Source organism: Euwallacea similis, unplaced genomic scaffold, assembly GCF_039881205.1.
Source record: "Euwallacea similis isolate ESF13 unplaced genomic scaffold, ESF131.1 scaffold_59, whole genome shotgun sequence".
Classification (NCBI taxonomy): domain Eukaryota; kingdom Metazoa; phylum Arthropoda; class Insecta; order Coleoptera; family Curculionidae; genus Euwallacea; species Euwallacea similis.
Window position 1 is genome coordinate 142,998 of NW_027098684.1, and position 17,167 is coordinate 160,164.

A 17,167-nucleotide genomic window follows, 5' to 3' on the forward strand; every position below is an offset into this window, starting at 1 on the left:
CTGGTTCGATTTGGACGATAGACCACTCAAAATGTTCTTCTCGACTAGCTCTATCCAAAGGTGGGATCAGACCTAGGACTATTTTGATGATTTTCCGAGAAAAAATTTCCAGATATGTCAAATATACCGGGAAATTATTAAAAGTTTGCACGCTCCGCGCTCGGAAATTTCTGGTTCGATTTGGACGATAGACCACTCAAAATGTTCCTCTCGACTAGCTCTATACAACGGTGGGATCAGACCTAGGACAATTTTGACGAATTTCAGAGAAAAAAATCCAGGTGAGTCAGATATACCGGGTAATTACTAAAAGTTTGCACGCGCTCCGCGCTCGGAAATTTCTGGTTCGATTTGGACGATAGACCACTCAAAATGTTCTTCTCGACTAGCTCTATCCAACGGTGGGATCAAACCTAGGACTATTTTGATGATTTTCAAAGAAAAAATTTCCAGATATGTCAAATATAGATAAGAGGAAAGAATTCGAAGAAAGATGAAGGTGAACGTATAGAAATATACAAAGAAAGTAAAAGAGAGCTAAAAAGGGCAATTAGAACCGCCAAGGAAAAGGCCTGGAAAGAGATATGTAGAGATATAGACGGTGATCCATGGGGAAGAGGATATAAAATAGCTCGGAAGAAACTGAAACAACAAAAAAATGTACAACTAACCGAAGAGGAGGAAGAAGAAGTTATAAGGGAGCTCTTCCCGGTCAAACCGGAAGAAAAGTGGATGATTGAGGCAGTCAAGGCAGAGGAAATACCGGAAATAACAACGGAAGAAGTGAGAAACGCGGCAGGGAAGATGAAGTCAAGAAAGGCTGCAGGAATGGACGGAATTCCGCCAGAAGTGATTAAATGGTCGGCAGAAATGTGCCCGCAGATATACGCAAGTGCAATGAATGAAGAAATTAAAAAGATGGCAGTAAACCCGGAGTGGAAAAAAGCTAGAGTGGTCCTAATAGAAAAACAAAAACATGAAAAAATGGAAAAGAAGAATTTTAGGCAGATATGCTTGATAAATGTCATGGGGAAACTGTATGAGAGAATAATTGGAGACAGATTGCAAGAGGAAATAATAGTACATGGGGGACTTTCAAATAACCAATACGGATTTCAGCGGAAAAAATCGACGCTCCACGCCCTGGCGAAAATTAAGGAAAAAGTGAAGGAGGTGAAACAAGAAGCACCAAAAAATCGCAAAGTCTGCGCAATGGCGGTAATGGATATAAAAAACGCTTTCAACAGTGCGGATTGGAAAGAAATAATAAAAACCCTAGAAAGAAAGAAAATAAAGAGTTATATTATTAACATAATTAAGGACTACCTAAAAGACAGAAGGATAATTACAGAAAAGGGGAAAGAATATGGAATGTCATGCGGGGTCCCACAAGGATCTATAATTGGACCGATATTGTGGAATATTTACTACGATTCGGTACTAAGAACGAAAATGCCTCAAGAAACGGAGATTATAGGATTCGCTGACGACACTGTTTAATCCGGCTCGTAGGACCAAAAATGTTGATCCGGCTCGTAGGACCAAAAATGTTGATCCGGCTCGAAGGACCAAACTGTTTATTCGTGGATCGTGGTACCAAGATGTTGATTAGACATGGCCTAATTCTTGATACGTCTAGTAAGCAATGGACTGGATGCTTGCGAAGGACCACCCTGAGTTCGCGGTCTCAGAGACACCGTGTTCGTGCAAATGAAAACAAAACCCTTTTCTAACGGTAACAAAGGTTTATTATTCACTAACAACTTCGAGTAATGTAGCAAAGAAATAACAACTTTTCGTGACAAGTTAATTAGTGTAGTAATTAACCGTGTATAGGAACCGTGTGTAAAGTAATCGCGTACGAGTAACGTGCAAAGTACGGAGTTAAGGGTCGACGGAGACGCACAAGAAGAGAGCGATTTTTCTTCTTGCAAAATCTTAAATACTAAAGTTAATGGTAAGCGTACATAGGCGTACCAGAACTAAGAGGTGATCATCGGCACTTCTTCTAGATTTGTCCTTGTGACTTGCCTAACTTTAACAATATAATTGGGTTTTATTGAAGGGCGTTTATGACCAGCATCGAGAACGTGTCTAAATTCTAGTACGCACAAAAGTTCGGCGAGGAGTTTTATTACATAGGTAGTCTAAGATCAAACGAAATGCGAATCAACATCTGGTCATACGGGCAAAGTGGCAATAGAAACGAGTAATGTCCATAGGCGTAGCACACGGGTTCCTTACATACTAGTCACAGATTTAATACTAGGCTTATGAAGAATACAACTTATCGAACTAATAGATTAACATTAAACTAATTAATTATCGGATATTTTATCCTCTACACAAGCCCTAACATGCCGGCCCCGTTAAAAGGTCGTTACCTTTTAAATTATTTACAAAGAGTTATTCGTTATTCATGGGCAATGGGCATATTTTTGACAATGATCTTCGCGATATAGTTCCACTGGGTAAGCGCACTGACACTACACGTATCACATGATCCTTTCCTTCGTGGAGTTCGACAACTCGAGCTAAAATCCAACGCAGTGGGGCAGTATTGTGTTCCACCAGTAAAACTAATGCTCCAATATCTATGGTTTTATCTACAGTGTTCTTCCATTTGCATCGAGTTTGCAAATTTGTCAAATAATCCCTGGACCAACTATTCCAAAAATGCTGTTGGAGTTGTTGTAGTCGTTCGTAATGAGATAAGCGAGAGATAACGGCGTTCTGGTAGTCGGGTTGTGGTAAACTTGCCAACGAGTCACCAATAAGGAAATGCGCGGGGGTTAAGGGTGCATAATCGTTTATGTCGTTTGAGATTGGCATTAGTGGTCGCGAGTTGAGACAAGCTTCGATTTTTACTAATAGGGTGTACATCTCTTCGTATGTTAGAGATGATTCACCTAAGACGCGGCGAAGATGAAACTTAGTCGATTTCACCGCCGCCTCCCACAATCCTCCCATATGGACACTACGCGCGGGTATGAAATGCCACTTTATCAAATGATTGGCTAAAAATGTAGTTGTGGCGTTAATGTGTGATTCATCATTTATTAAGTTATTGAGTTCGATAAAATAATTATTGGCCCCTACAAAGTTAGAACCATTGTCTGAATGTATGTTTGTTGGTTTTCCTCGTCTGGAACAGAACCTTTCCAATGCATTCAAAAAGCTATTAGTCGAAAGATCTTTAACCAGTTCGATATGTACTGCACGCGTGGCGAAACATACAAAAATGCATATGTAAGTTTTTACGGATTTGGCTCTACGCAGCGTACCCTCCTTTATGAATATAGGCCCTGCATAATCGATTCCACAATTTGAAAAAGGTCGTGAAGGCGTTACCCTTGCGGCCGGAAGGGAACCCATTAAAAATTTCGAAGGTTTCGGTTTTAGTCTAAAACATCTTATGCATCTACTAAGGTTACGTTTAACTGCATTTTTTCCGTTTATTATCCAAAATCTGAGGTGAATTATCGAAAGCAAGTTTTGAACTCCCGCGTGGAGATGTTTCATATGCTCATTCTGTGTTATTAAGTCAGTGAATTTATGTTTATACGGTAATATAATAGGGTGTTGTTCAAAATTAAATTGTGAATTTATTAAACGTCCCCCGACTCGAAGTATCCCTTCTGAATCGAGAAATGGGTTTAGATTCAAAATTTTACTATCGCTTGGGAGTTTTTTGCTTTTGAATAAGTCGGAAATTAACTTGGCCCTAGTTAATGCGGGACCGATCAACCCAAGCGGGTCAAAGATCTGCGAAATTTTCGAAAGGATAGTCCTTTTGGTAACACGGGATGGCTCGTATTTAATATTAACTGAGTATTTCAGAGTATCTTGTTTAGGATCCCAGCTAATTCCAAGAGTTTTTAGATGCTTATCTTCATGAGGTAGAATTAAATTGTCGTGATTTTCGTTACTGTTTGCTTGTAGGATACTATTTAAAACTATGCTACTGTTGAACGACCATTTTCTCAATTTAAAATTAGCTTGACTTAAAATATCGTCTAGTTCCCTATAAATTTGCAATGCATCTGTTTCCGAATCAATGCTAACCAACAAATCATCCATGTAGAACGAACGTTTAATTATTTCTGCTGTTCGTGGATACCTGTCTTTGTTGCGCTCGGCCAATTCTATCAAGCAACGTGTGGCTTGAAAGGGTGCACTCGATGTGCCATACGTTACCGTGTTGAGTTTATACACATTAATCGGATCATTAAGATTTGCTCGCCATAGTATCTTTTGGAAGTTCCGTTCTTCCTCATGAATTTTTATACATCGGTACATCATTTTGATGTCCGCGCTCAAAACAATTTTGCGAAGTCTTAGACGTATCAAAATTGAGTACAAGTCATCTTGTACTACTGGTCCTACCAAAAGCGTGTCATTCAGGGAAATTCCTGAACTTGTCTTGCAGCTTGCATCAAAAACGACGCGATACTTTGTGGTAATAGAATTCTTTAGTACCGCACTGTGGGGTAAAAAATAAGAATTGTTTGGAATAGAGATGTCCCTTTCAATGGGTCCTTGAAGCGTCATGTGGCCTAAGTTCTCATATTCCGTCATAAATTCTACGTACTGCTTCTTGAGGTCCTTGTCCTTTTCTAACCTTTTCTCTACATTTTTTAACCGTTTTAGGGCATTCGATTTGGAGTCACCCAGACTAAAATCTGTTTGATTATTGAACGGATACCTTACGACAAAACTGTTGTCCATGTCGCGGGTTGTAGTTTGATTAAAATATTCCTCACAATAATTTTCTTCCTTTGATAGGAATTTAACATTTTCAAACTCTTCAATCTGCCAGAATTTCGTCAACGAATCATTTAATGTTTTATTTGAAATACTAGTCGCAAGGTTGCACACTACTTTCCGACTTTGAGATTCTCTGCATATTAAATTGCCCGATATTACCCAGCCTAAAGAGGTTTCTTGTAACATTGGCAATCCCTTTCCTAATTTAAGTTTACCCGAACCTAATAGATTATAAAATATATCTACCCCTAATAAAACATCAATTTGTTTTGGTTCATTAAATTTTTCATCAGCTAGATTGATATTTGTTGGAATTTGAAGTACCGAACTGGGAAATCTAAATGAGGGTAGATTTTCGGTAAGAATGGGCAAAACCAAAAATGCTATGTTAGATTCATATTGGTTGAACCTGGATTTTATTTTCGTGTGCACTCGCTGATTAATCTTTGTGACAATTTGACTGATACCTGATAATGAAAGGTCAATTGTTTGGGGACTTAAGTTTAACTTTCTGCAGAAGTTTTCTGTCATTAAATTTGACTGGCTTCCGCAATCGAGTAAGGCATTGCATTTATGCCAATTTCCTTTTCTGTCTGAGATGAGAATGGTAGCCGTAGATAGTAGTACTTGATTTTTATCAATACCTAACGATGATAATGCCAAAGGATTGTTTTCCGTATCGTACGTGACCGCGTTACTTTGGCCGATTGTTAAAACTGTAGATTGTTTGGATTCTCCATACCTTCTCAATACATCGTGAGCCGAAGGATTAGATGGAGAACTGATCGATGATTCATGTTCAGTTAATGATGAGGAAGGTTTATTAGTGCTGCTGTTGCTAGAATTTTGAACATGTCCACTCCCTGAACGTTTCTCTATATGTAACGTGCTATTATGTTTTTGGTTGCATTTTTTGCAGCCTCTTGATCTACATTCCTGTTTCAGATGCCCTGGACGTAAACAGTTGCTACACAATTTATGTCTTCGAATTTCGTTATATTTGTCCGACACTGATAATTGGATAAAACGAGGACATTGATGAATGAAATGATTTTCAGTACAGATGTAACACTTATTGATTTTTTCGGTCAAAGAATACGAATAATTCTTAAACTGATGTGATTCGTTTCTTTTCTCGTGGCCTTTGTTTTGCATTCTATCCCTATCATGTTTATTTGAATGTACGGTTGAGAAGCCGCGAACCGCTTCCAACGAACGACATTTTTCGGTTAAAAATTCCATTAATTGATCAACAGTCGGCAATTCAGTATTACATTGTTTCCGCTCCCACTCCTGATTAGTACTATCATCCAGTTTGTTTAATATTATCGGTATCAACAAAACATCCCATTGATCCACGGGTAATTTTAATTTTCCTAATGATGATTTATGTTGCTGAACTGCATCTATTAATTTTCTAATATTTACAGATGATCCTTTATTCGCGTTTGGTAAATTAAGAACTAAGCCTTTAGCGTGAATGTTAATAACTGCCTTTTTATTCTCATATCTTTTTTGTAACAGATTTAAAGCGATTGTATAATTATCGGGAGTTATGTCGAGAGAGTCTATGAGATTTAGCGCATCGCCTTTACAACATAATTTTAGATATAACAATTTTTCTGTTTCACTCAAGTCGGTTCTGCTATGGACTAAGGAATCAAATATGTTTTTGAAACTGAACCAAGTTTCATAATTGCCATAAAATGAACGTAAGCCTAAATCCGGTAATTTTCCTAGACCTCTTGGTGAATTTTGTTTTCCTAAATGAGTATTAGTACTATTTTGATTTTTGCTAATTGAATTTATTAACTGCTTTAATTCTGAAATTAAATTAAAGTAGGCTGATTCGATTTCAATCCGTTGTTCTTCTTCGTTTAAGCTTAAAAATTCTAGACGAGATTGTACTTTATCGAACTGATTATAGTCCTCCTCCACGTTCTTGAGGCGGATTTCTAATTGAACTGTTTCTTGAATATCTCTGTTTTCACGAAGGTACTGTTCAAAACGGGATAAACGTTTAGTTAAAATTCTGCGAGCGTGCAAAAGTTCTCTAAATTCATCGTTCTCGCTAAGAGACTCTGCTGAGCCTAGTTCCATTTCGGATCGTTTTGAAATTTTTTCTTTTTGAGCTCTCGTGGTCATTTTTAACTACAATTGATAACGTGTCGTTAAAATAAATCAATTTACGTGATTCAAACAGAGGTACGACTGGAGAAATTAACTAGTTTCGACTTCTTTAATGTGCATAAATCGAGCATAAATGAAAGTAAATAAGTCGTATCAATCTCATCCAACTAACGACCATTTAAGGTATCAAATGGAAATCGGGATTATGAGGTTATGCAAATTCAAAGAGGAAAAATCGTGATAAAAAGGAATTGACTCACCGGGATTGTTTCTTGCTCTCCTTGGGATCCACCGTTCTACTCCTTATTCCGCTTTCGATGTCCTATGTTCCACAGGTTCTGATCCAGTCCCGTGATATCCGGTTCGAAGTGACCAAAAATGTTTAATCCGGCTCGTAGGACCAAAAATGTTGATCCGGCTCGTAGGACCAAAAATGTTGATCCGGCTCGAAGGACCAAACTGTTTATTCGTGGATCGTGGTACCAAGATGTTGATTAGACATGGCCTAATTCTTGATACGTCTAGTAAGCAATGGACTGGATGCTTGCGAAGGACCACCCTGAGTTCGCGGTCTCAGAGACACCGTGTTCGTGCAAATGAAAACAAAACCCTTTTCTAACGGTAACAAAGGTTTATTATTCACTAACAACTTCGAGTAATGTAGCAAAGAAATAACAACTTTTCGTGACAAGTTAATTAGTGTAGTAATTAACCGTGTATAGGAACCGTGTGTAAAGTAATCGCGTACGAGTAACGTGCAAAGTACGGAGTTAAGGGTCGACGGAGACGCACAAGAAGAGAGCGATTTTTCTTCTTGCAAAATCTTAAATACTAAAGTTAATGGTAAGCGTACATAGGCGTACCAGAACTAAGAGGTGATCATCGGCACTTCTTCTAGATTTGTCCTTGTGACTTGCCTAACTTTAACAATATAATTGGGTTTTATTGAAGGGCGTTTATGACCAGCATCGAGAACGTGTCTAAATTCTAGTACGCACAAAAGTTCGGCGAGGAGTTTTATTACATAGGTAGTCTAAGATCAAACGAAATGCGAATCAACATCTGGTCATACGGGCAAAGTGGCAATAGAAACGAGTAATGTCCATAGGCGTAGCACACGGGTTCCTTACATACTAGTCACAGATTTAATACTAGGCTTATGAAGAATACAACTTATCGAACTAATAGATTAACATTAAACTAATTAATTATCGGATATTTTATCCTCTACACAAGCCCTAACAGACACAGCAGTTATAACAATGGCCAAAACTAAGGAAAGCCTGATAAACAAAATGAAAGAAGCGCTATGGAAAATTGAAACAGCAATAGAAGAAAAGAAATTAAAAATCGCTACAGAGAAAACAAATACAATAATCCTATATGGGGGAAGAAAATTAAAAGAAATTTCATTTACTCTAAGGGGGAGACAAATAACAACGCAAAATAAAATAAAATACTTGGGATTAATATGGGAAAGGAACCTAAAATGGAGAGGACACATAGAATATGTAATAAATAAGGCGGAAAATTCAACGAGAGCACTGAACCGGTTAATGCCGACAATCGATGGACCAAAACAAAGCAAAAGAAAACTTATCCACAGCGTGACCACATCAATCATTACATACGGATGTCCCATATGGGGGGAATGTTTGAGATATCAGAGTTACAGGGAAAAATGCAGGAGGATACAGAGAATGGCAAATTTGCGTGTGTGTAGTGCTTATCGAACAGTGGCTACGGCAGCGTTGGAAGTGATAGCGGCCTCAATTCCGATTGATAGAGTGATAGAGGAAAGAAGTGACAAATTTAGAAACGAAGAAGGGAAACAAGCAGATCGCGAGAGAAGAAGAAATACTATGGAGAGATGGCAAGAAGAGTGGCAGGGCAGATCGGGAAGCACATGGACAGCGACATTGATTCCACAACTGGATATTTGGGTAAATAGACCACACGGGGAGGTGAATTACTGGGTAACGCAATTTTTGACGGGACACGGCTGCTTCGCTCAGTACCTGAACAGATTTAAAGTCAGAGACACGGATAAGTGCTGGTATTGTGGGGGTAGAGATACCGAATTAAATGAGGCACTCTTCGAAATGGGTTTTAAAAAACAGTGAAACTTTATTAAGAAAATTAGGGTGGTTTACATTAAACGACACATTAGAACGAACAGCAAGTATGAATTGATACAGCTTTGACACGATCTTAAAGTGGCGAAATGCTACTTAATACTAGTCTAGGTACATGGCAACAACTTATGGATTAATGAATTAAAGAATCCCTGGCGGCATTGTATATATATTATAAAGAAAGCATAGTCAGCACCTTGTCTAGCACTTAGTTTAGTTTAGGGATATTTCTCCTCCACCCTCAGTATTTTCAACGTCCTCGTTGACCATTTTTTGAAGGGTTTTTAAGGGAATGAACTTCAAATTTCTATGCTTTCTCCAGTGGTATAATAGAAAACTAAGTATACTTATGATGACAATACTACTTACAGCTAATAGAACATAGTGTATATGGTTTGAAGACATTGGTATTAATTCTTCAATAGTAAGGGGGTCTATAAGGTCATCATGAATGGAAGCCGGATCCTCCAAATGCTTGATATGAAGATTCAATGAAAAATTTGTTATTTGGGGGTTCCGTACTTCAGAAGGTTTTATCGTTATATTATGAATGGCCAATGAATACTTATGTTGATTTACAATAACGTCACATTTACTTTGAACGAGGAAACACCCTTTTACTTGCATTTTACTGAATTTAAAGCAGTTTTCATATATCACATTTGGCGTTTTGGTACAGATTAACAGTGAGTTCTTATATGTTAGGGTATGCACCTGGTAATTGTTGTGTACATTGGCGTAAGGGCAATTTGTCAGAGTACAGCTATCAAATTGCGGATCTGAACATATCCACTTACCACTAATTACTTTACAATTTTTATACCATAATTCATTACAGTAATACTTACTAGGACTAATTAGAATTAGAGAGTCATTATTTGGAATCGGATATACTAATTTTAAATCACAAACATCGTATTCGAATATTGGTACCTTAATTACAAGAATGACCATTTCGTTTTCTATTAACATACCAGTTCTGCATAAAAATGACAATTCAGATGGGTGGTTTATGTACCACAGAGTGTTTTTGGAATAATGAACGGATAAATATTGCCAAATATTATGTATTTCAGGTGGGGATAATATTTCGAGATCAAGTGTTTCTAAATTTGCAAAAGAGAATATCCTTAATAACTTGTTTAATTCTTGATTTAGTAGATTGATTTGGATATATTGGTTCTGCATGGTCAAAGCTAGTGTTATTTTATTATGTAATTTAGATATTTCTTTTGAAATTATCTGAGAATTTTCTTCTATTTTATTTAGGGTTTCTTTGAATTTTATCATTATATGACCTGCAAGCGAACTAAGGTCGTTAATTTTTCGCATCGAACTAAGTTGATTATGTTTTAGTATTTCAAAATTTTGCACAATTGTCTCCAAATCGTTATTATCTAAGTTTCCCGTGATGAATTTGATACCACTTCCGATAAAATTCACGAGACCTCGTTTCCGACGCTCAGTTTTATGGTGCAACCGAAGTTTGTCATAGGTATCGAAAGTATTGTTTAAAAGAAGAGCCGTATGATAGTATAGTGTATTCAATGCGTCATCTTCCTGTTCGTCTAGCCTAAGTTTTAACATTATGATATTGCTAAAAATATGGGATAGGGTAAACTTAACATTAGTAAGGTTGAATGGGATATAAATGCTATGGTAGTGATTAATAATTAGTGAAGGGGCTATGTCTTCTAGGTAGTACCCAGTGTTAGGGAGCTTGAATACCTGAAGGGCCTGGGTCCATAAGATCGGGATCAGGGCACTGTAAAGGAATAAATCGTTTTCTGAGTCTTTTTATTTTTCTCACGTGTGTACTTGTAGGTTTTTCTTTTTGAGAAATAACTGCTATCTTGTTTTTGTTAGTTTTGGTCACCTTAGTGGGTATATACCGGGGGCTCATTTTATTTCGACGGGTAGTTTTCTTATAGATTTGGTCATCGGGGTGAAACTCGGGAGGTTGTTCTGAATTCTTATTTTGTTTCTGAGTATTCCTTAATTGTTTTTGATAAGCTGTTTTATAGACGTTTTCGTGGAAAGGCATAAGTTCTTTCTTCCTTTTCTCATTATACTGCTCGTAAATAGTTAAATCCGTGTTTAAGTTAGGCTCGTGAAAATAGGGGCCGTAAAGAATGGAAAAAGGAGAATGCCCAGTTGTTGAATGTATGCTTTGATTGTATATTAGTACTGCCGATATCATAAGGTTCTGTGGTGTTTCATTAGGGTTTTCCATTTTCAATATTCTTAATTTCTCGAGAAGAGTGGAATGTAGTCTTTCAATCGGGCTGTTGGAAGTTGAGTTACCTGGGGTGGTATAATGAAGCTCAATGTTAAATAGTTGGCAAAATTCTTTAAAAACATTATTTTGGAATTCACTACCTTGGTCCGAAACTATTCTTTGGGGGGTATTATGATGTGCACAATAGTGTCTTAATTTATTTAGAATAGTTATTGCATTTCGGTCTTGTATGAAATATGCTTGGGCATATTTGGAGAATGAGTCAATAAGGGTTAGAAATTGGCAATTTGAAAATTGAAAAACATCTATGTGTATAGTTTTAAAGGGCTTGTCGGATAATAAAGGACCCTCATAAGCAATTCTATAAGGATGTCTTTCATATTTATTTTGAAGGCATATTTCACATTTATTAATGAAGTTAGTAATAGAGTCCCGTAACCTTGGCCAGTAATACTTTTGTTTAAGGTGATTATAAGTTTCAACGATTCCATTGTGATTGTTCTGATGATACTGCGAGATTATTTCCTGTTGATGTTCGACGTCGGTCACGTCGGCAAGGCACGTGTTGGAAAATATTAACTTCGCATTTTCATTCAGATTTGCTGTTATCAGTCGTTGGAATTCGAGTCGTAATTCTTCATTTCGAATGTAAATGGTAAAGGTCACGTCCGGTTTAATTATATCTTTTAGGATTTTTAAAATTTGTTCTTGTCGATTTTCTTGAACAATACGTACGGTATGATGATTTTTCTTAAAAGGTTTTGTGTAGGAATGTTTATACTCGTTGCCGTATTCAATCACCAAACGATTGGACGCGTAATTTAACGGTAATTCGGAGATGGGGAGTCTTTTTCCTTCGGGATCATCATTCGAATGCACAGTAATGTCCGATATATCGTCATTATGTTGGGCAGTGTTTTCAAGGTATCGTTCATTCAGTACGTAATCAGCAAGGTCAAAGTCAGAGAGATTTGCAACTGTATCGTCAGCGTTAGGTACCTTGGACTGTGTGTCGTCTAGATTTTGATCCTTTGTTTCGTTAGCATTAATTTCTACGCGAGATAGAGCATCAGCGACTACATTTTCTTTTCCTTTTTTGTATTTAATTTCGAAATTAAATTCTTCCAGTTTTAGTTTCCAGCGGATTAATCTTGAATTAGGTTCTCTAATTTTTGAAAGCCACACAAGAGGGTTATGGTCAGTTTCCACAACGAACCTAACACCATACAAATAGCATCGAAAGTGTTTTACGGAATCGACTATAGAAAGTAGTTCTTTTTCTATAGTAGAATAGTTTTTTTCGGCTGAATTTAAGGTACGGGAATAGAATGCTATCGGATGATCATTTTGTGATAACACACTTCCAATTGCGATATTAGATGCATCAGTCGTTAGTTTGAATGGTTTTTGAAAGTCGGGATATTGAAGAACTGGGGAGTTACTAATTAGTTCCTTACACTTATTGAATGCTTCAGTGAATGCTTGATTTCCTATCAGCATTTCACTTCCTTTTCGAAGGCATTTAGTAAGAGGGAATGTGATTTTCGAGAAGTTCTTAATGAAACGACGATAATAACCTACTAGGCCTAGGAATGCTTTAATTTCCTTTTGATTTCGGGGCATAGGGTAGCGCTGAATAGCTTCAATTTTGGAGGGATTTGGTTTGATTCCGTCAGGGGTTATAATGTGTCCTAGGAAAGCCACTTCCTTACTTAAAAATTCTGATTTATCAAGTTGAATTTTAAGGTTTACCTCTCTAAATTTTTTGAATATTATTCTAATATGATCAAGATGTTCTGAAAGGGATTTTGAAAAGATTACGACGTCGTCCATGTACACGAAACAAAATTTATATATGAATTCACGGAGAACTTCGTCCATCATGCGTTGAAAAGTAGCCGGTGCGTTTTTTAATCCAAATGGCATTCTCAAATACTCATAGTGGCCATTTTCAACGGAGAAGGCGGTTTTCTCTATAGAGGATGGATCCATTTCTATTTGATGAAAACCTTGGGCTAAGTCAAGGGTTGTGAAATAGATACATTTACCGAGATTATCCAAGATTTCTTCGATCAGTGGTAACGGATATTTTTCCTCTATAGTAATATCATTTAATCTTCTGTAGTCAACGACCATACGAAATTTTGGTTTTAAAGAGGCATCGAGTTTTTTCGGGACAATCCATACAGGAGCAGAGTATGGTGATATGGAAGGCCGGATAATTTTATTGTCGAGGAGTTTTTGGATTTGAAGCCGAATTTCCTTGTTCATTTTAGGGGGGTGTCTAAATGATTTGACGTAGACGGGTCTATCGTCATTTGTTCGGATATGGTGCTTAGTTTGGCTAGTGAATGATAAATCCGAATCTTCACAGTACATTATGTCTTTGTATTCTTGACAAAGAGGGATAATTTTTGATTTTTCTAGTGGGGTTAAATGATCTAATCGTAATTGGGACTTAACATTGAGTTTTTGTGAACTTGATGGCGGGTCAAGTATCCTAAATTGGTCTTCGGGTATAACTTTTACTCTTTGGTGGAAATTAATTTGCATTTGTGGCAGGGGATTTGGAATTTTGCAAAGTCCGTTATTTATTTTAACTAAGGAATCAGGTACGACATGGTTATTTATTGTAAATGATGGTAAAATGGCAACGCCTTCCTTTTGGTTTACGGGGATGACTAGATGGTTGTTGTTAAAATTTGTGATCGGCGTAACAAGGGGTTTGTTATAGGCTAATGAGAAAGGGATTTTAACGTTGTTTAACGTTAAGGTTTTTTGTTCATAATCCAGGAGAGCATTTAGTCTGGAAAGGTCATTAGATCCGATAAGGGCATCAAAATCAGTATGCCAATTGAGTATTCGTAAATGAAATGGGTAACTGATACCGACTTCTTTTAAAAGTTCCAATTTTAGGTTTCCGTTTTCTCGATAAGTTTGTCTACATGCTGTGACTTCGAAAGGTTCAATATAGATGTTTTCAGGGAATAGTGCCGCAATGTTGGGGTTAATGATAGAGTCCGAAGCCCCTGTATCTATGAGAACAGTAATTTGTTTCTCGGGTAGATAAAAATAGGGCAACTCTATAGTTTGGGCAATGTTGTTTAGGTTAAGTCTTGGTAAGAGGCAGTTAGTAGAAAATTTTCATCACATTCTCCGGTAATACCAGAACTGGTTTCATCATCCTGAAGATTTCTGTATACAGAAGATGTAACTTCCTCAGATGGATCAAATTCACTACTATCGAATGTTAAAGGAGCCTGAGTTTCGATATTAGTCAGCTCTTGGGATGTAAAATTACGAGGACCCGTCGGTTGAAAACTGGGATATCTCATTGGGGGTTGCCTTTGGCGGTATAGAGCAGAGGGTCCCGCAGTAGAGATGGACATAGGTATTGGGGCTTCCCGTGGTGTTGGTCTTAGTTTTCCAAACTCTTGGTTAGGAGAGACGTTATTTGAAGCATGCGTGGGATGCATTCGAGCAGGTTGGGAGATTTGAGCTGTTCTCGGATTTCGTGGGATTTGTGGGTGATTATTGATGGGATTTCGAAAAGGGTTAGGTGGGTTCCTAGAAGGGTTTCTATTTTGAGTGTTAATTGGCCGCTCAGAAAAGTTCCGCGGGGTGAAATGGTTGTTAGTAAAATTGTGATTGTTAAAATTGACTTGAGATTCAACCATGTTATAATTGACTACATGCTGAAGTGCAGCGTCCAATGTATTTGGACGTTGTATCATAAGCATGGTTTTCAATGTTTGAGGAGAGTTGGCTGTTAATATTAGAACGGATGTATTTTCAACCTGAGATATAAGAGTGGTTCTAGATGTCTGGTCAGTGACTTCGCATTGAATTTTTGAAAAAATTCTTTGTACAAAAGTTTTCAATCGGTCCACAAATTGTAACATAGATTCATTTTTAGTAATTTTAATATATTGCAATTGCTGTATTAAAACTTGATAAGTGATCGGATCTCCGAATTTTTGTCTTAACGAGGTTCGAATTTCGATCCAATTGTTTAAATCGGGACGGGAAAGATAAAAGTTTCTTGCATCGTCAACCAATTTTGATTTAATTGCAGCATTTACAAGTCGCCTTTGTTCGTCTGAGGTATTATAGTATGCCTGATAAAATTCGTCTATAGAAAGTATAAAGCTTTCCAAATGTTCTTGATTACCTGAAAAAGTGGGTAATAATGACGTATGGAATTTAATATTATCCATCTTGTTCTCGGTAGAGTTTTTAATATATAAATTCTCAAATAATCGTGAAAGTTCCCCTTCTTCGGGAGAGGTATATCTAAAACTTAATTCTTGGCTCTCAGAGCTTCCTGATTCTTTATCACTATTAGTTTTGTTTATTACTAATCCTAACTTTTCCCTATTTTTCGTTAATATCTGTTTCAATCTTCGCGACGGATTTGACATGAAATGGTCATTCAGCAATTACTTACAATATCGTCAAGGAGAGGTCCATAAAGCCGATCTTGCAGAGGTACACAACCAAAGGAGTTTCCTATAAAGGTGTGGCTGAAGTCTAGTTGCTAGGCGGGGTAGTTGCTCAGCAGGGTAGTCACGTCAGTTGTCGACTGGAACGTTGTCAATGACAGCACAACGCCGAATACTGTTTTTTCTTGGTACCCACTCAGGGTGGTTCGAAGAGTTCTTCTCGGAGGGTTGGTTCGACTAGTACGCTGGGATTTGACAATCGCTTTCACACAACGGAGACCGATAAAGGGTGAAATCGCACCATCCTACCGGCTGCGCCAATTAAATGAGGCACTCTTCGAAATGGGTTTTAAAAAACAGTGAAACTTTATTAAGAAAATTAGGGTGGTTTACATTAAACGACACATTAGAACGAACAGCAAGTATGAATTGATACAGCTTTGACACGATCTTAAAGTGGCGAAATGCTACTTAATACTAGTCTAGGTACATGGCAACAACTTATGGATTAATGAATTAAAGAATCCCTGGCGGCATTGTATATATATTATAAAGAAAGCATAGTCAGCACCTTGTCTAGCACTTAGTTTAGTTTAGGGATATTTCTACCGCACACCATACCTTTTTTGAGTGTGAGAGATGGAAAGGAAATAGACTCAGAATGGAAAACAGCATAGGGAAAACATTAACACCGACAAACATCGTAGGGACAATGATCGAGAACAGGGAAAACTGGGGACACATAGAAAACTGGATTGTTGAGGTACTGAAGCGGAAGGAGTCGGATGAGAGAATTATGGAGGGCAATGGTGCGGGCGAGGTGTGATGGCCGGAAATCTTGCAGAGGTGGAGGTTCGGGACAGACGAGGGACAGGAATTTAGCGACTGAAGACAGACGAGGGACGTTGATTGTACAACTACAGACAAATGAGGAACAAAAATTCTACAATTACAGACAGACGAAGGACAAGAATTCTACAATTACAGACAGACGAAGGACAGGAATTCTACAATTACAGACAGACGAAGGACAGGAATTCTACAATTACAGACAGACGAAGGACATGAATTCTACAATTACAGACAGACGAAGGACAGGAATTCTACAATTACAGACAGATGAGGGACAAAAGTCATAGAACCTGGAACAGATGAGGGCTAAGAATGTTCAGATGGATAGAGATGATGGACGGCAGTCTGGCGAATGGATCAGTAAAGACAAACTAGGGCGAGGGCGAAAAGGATAGCACCATTCGGAAAGGATTAAGACCACCCCCCTCCCGAAGTAATGCTATGAGGCGGTTCCGGGGGGATCAGGGTGAAGAGAGGAGGGGGCTTTTTTTTCTTTTTTTTTTTTTAGTGGGTAGGCATCCCTCCGGGGACGAATCCCACACTACCCGGTCGCCAAAGAACAGACCGGGTGTCTTTTAGAAGATTTTTTTCCCCCCTCAAAA

The 17,167-nt window shown here is 37.8% G+C and overlaps 2 protein-coding genes across 2 annotated transcripts; one reads left to right on the forward strand and one right to left on the reverse strand.

Annotated features, from left to right (window-relative positions):
* Positions 1 to 2,406: 2,406 nt before the first annotated feature.
* Positions 2,407 to 6,867, reverse strand: LOC136419037 (uncharacterized). The gene is made up of 2 exons (XM_066405213.1): positions 3,675 to 6,867; positions 2,407 to 3,095 (listed from the first exon to the last, which is right to left on the reverse strand). The coding sequence occupies exons 1-2, from the start codon at positions 6,865 to 6,867 to the stop codon at positions 2,407 to 2,409; spliced, it is 3,882 nt and encodes a 1,293-aa protein (XP_066261310.1).
* Positions 6,868 to 8,597: 1,730 nt separating this feature from the next.
* Positions 8,598 to 9,020, forward strand: LOC136419038 (uncharacterized). Its single transcript, XM_066405214.1, has one exon. The coding sequence runs from the start codon at positions 8,598 to 8,600 to the stop codon at positions 9,018 to 9,020; it is 423 nt and encodes a 140-aa protein (XP_066261311.1).
* Positions 9,021 to 17,167: the final 8,147 nt, after the last annotated feature.